This window comes from Gavialis gangeticus, unplaced genomic scaffold (genome assembly GCF_001723915.1).
Source record: "Gavialis gangeticus isolate Ggan-Ray unplaced genomic scaffold, GavGan_comp1, whole genome shotgun sequence".
Lineage (NCBI taxonomy): Eukaryota > Metazoa > Chordata > Crocodylia > Gavialidae > Gavialis > Gavialis gangeticus.
The window spans coordinates 665,516-666,854 of record NW_017728980.1 but is presented as its reverse complement, the minus strand read 5'-3'; the positions used below and the strand labels follow the sequence as shown (position 1 = coordinate 666,854).

The window sequence follows — 1,339 nt, the reverse complement described above, 5'->3', positions numbered from 1 at the left end:
TAAAAAAAAAAAAAAAAAAAAAAAAAAAAAGGAAAAAAAAACCCCCCCCCCCCCAAAGGATAACCATGGTGTTGGCCAGTATTCTCCATGCCAGCAAAATTGTGTTTGATCTCTAAAGCTGTGGGAGGGCAGTTAATAAGCAAAACCTGCCAGTTCCCAACTAGGAACATTTGTAAAGTACTTTCAAATACTTGACTCCTGTAAAGTGCTGCATGGATAAGATGAAATTCTGTTCCCAGAAAAATACTCTGATCTATCTGAATCATACATTAAATTATTACCTCTTTTCTGGTACATTAACTAGCTTTGTTTCTACAGTTTGCAGTTATTTTTAAATGTGGTTCTTAATTCCCTTCAACAACTCAAACTTGGACAAACCTTCTTGTAGAATAAGGCAGAAGGGGTTTTTTGGTTTTGTTTTAATTTACTCCAGATTTGTTTTGTGTGAAACGTTAGACAGAGTAAGCTAAACAGTCTCCACTATGCACCTGTTGATCAAGCAAATGATTCTATTTTAAAATACTATTTTTAGTGATCAGAATCTTCAGTGATAATAAACAATTAAGTACTACAGGTTGGGGGGTAATAGAGAACCTGGAAAGGGGTTTATGGTTTTACTTTGTCCCTGAAATGCTCCTCCAACTTTGCTTGTAATAAAGAATTATTTTTTTATTTGATTATCTTATACTAAATATGTAGCAACATTTTGCTAACAATGTATTCTAATTGTCACTGTATCTCCCTTCACAGAGTATGACCCTCCTAGTTACCTCTACCAAGGGGCAGATATGAATGGGCAAATGAATGAGTATACTACGTTACCAGGCACAAGTCGTGTCAATGGCAGCATACGTGGAAACTTCATTGGCAACGGTAGCCTCAATAATGGCTGTCCACACATCCATCATAAGGTTTCTAATGGAGTTAATGGGATCATGAATGGAGGAGCTGGACTTTACCCAGGGCACACCAACTCCCTTTCCAGGACACACATGGATTATGAACACCCCCACCATTTAGTAAATGTAAGAGACCTTTCACTGATAATGTACATCCTACTTCTTACCTTAGAATGTATTCAAAGCTGTAGAAGGAAACTTAGGCTAATCAGATCAATAGCAAGTCCCATAATAAGTGTTAACTCCCCCTTACATCAACTTTCTCCCTTTTGAGGTGAGTTGCTTTTGATGTTCCTAATGTTTTCATCTTCCAGATTTCATATTAACTTATGACCAGGGATCCTGGTTTTCCCCGATTTTAAAAAATTGCAAATTCTCTGATTTTTTTTTTAACCCCCCCACCCCATCCCTCAGCACCACACTCACTGCAGACACATCTA

At 37.3% G+C, this 1,339-nt stretch overlaps 1 protein-coding gene across 2 annotated transcripts in view; it reads left to right on the top strand.

Annotated features, from left to right (window-relative positions):
• The window catches only part of CDON (cell adhesion associated, oncogene regulated), a 126,535-nt gene that overhangs the window by 104,884 nt on the left and 20,312 nt on the right, over positions 1-1,339 (top strand). For both annotated transcript variants that reach the window (XM_019508879.1, XM_019508887.1), the window contains exon 17: positions 751-1,025. In XM_019508879.1, coding sequence (XP_019364424.1) covers positions 751-1,025 — 275 coding nt within the window. The remainder of the gene's footprint in view (positions 1-750; positions 1,026-1,339) is intronic.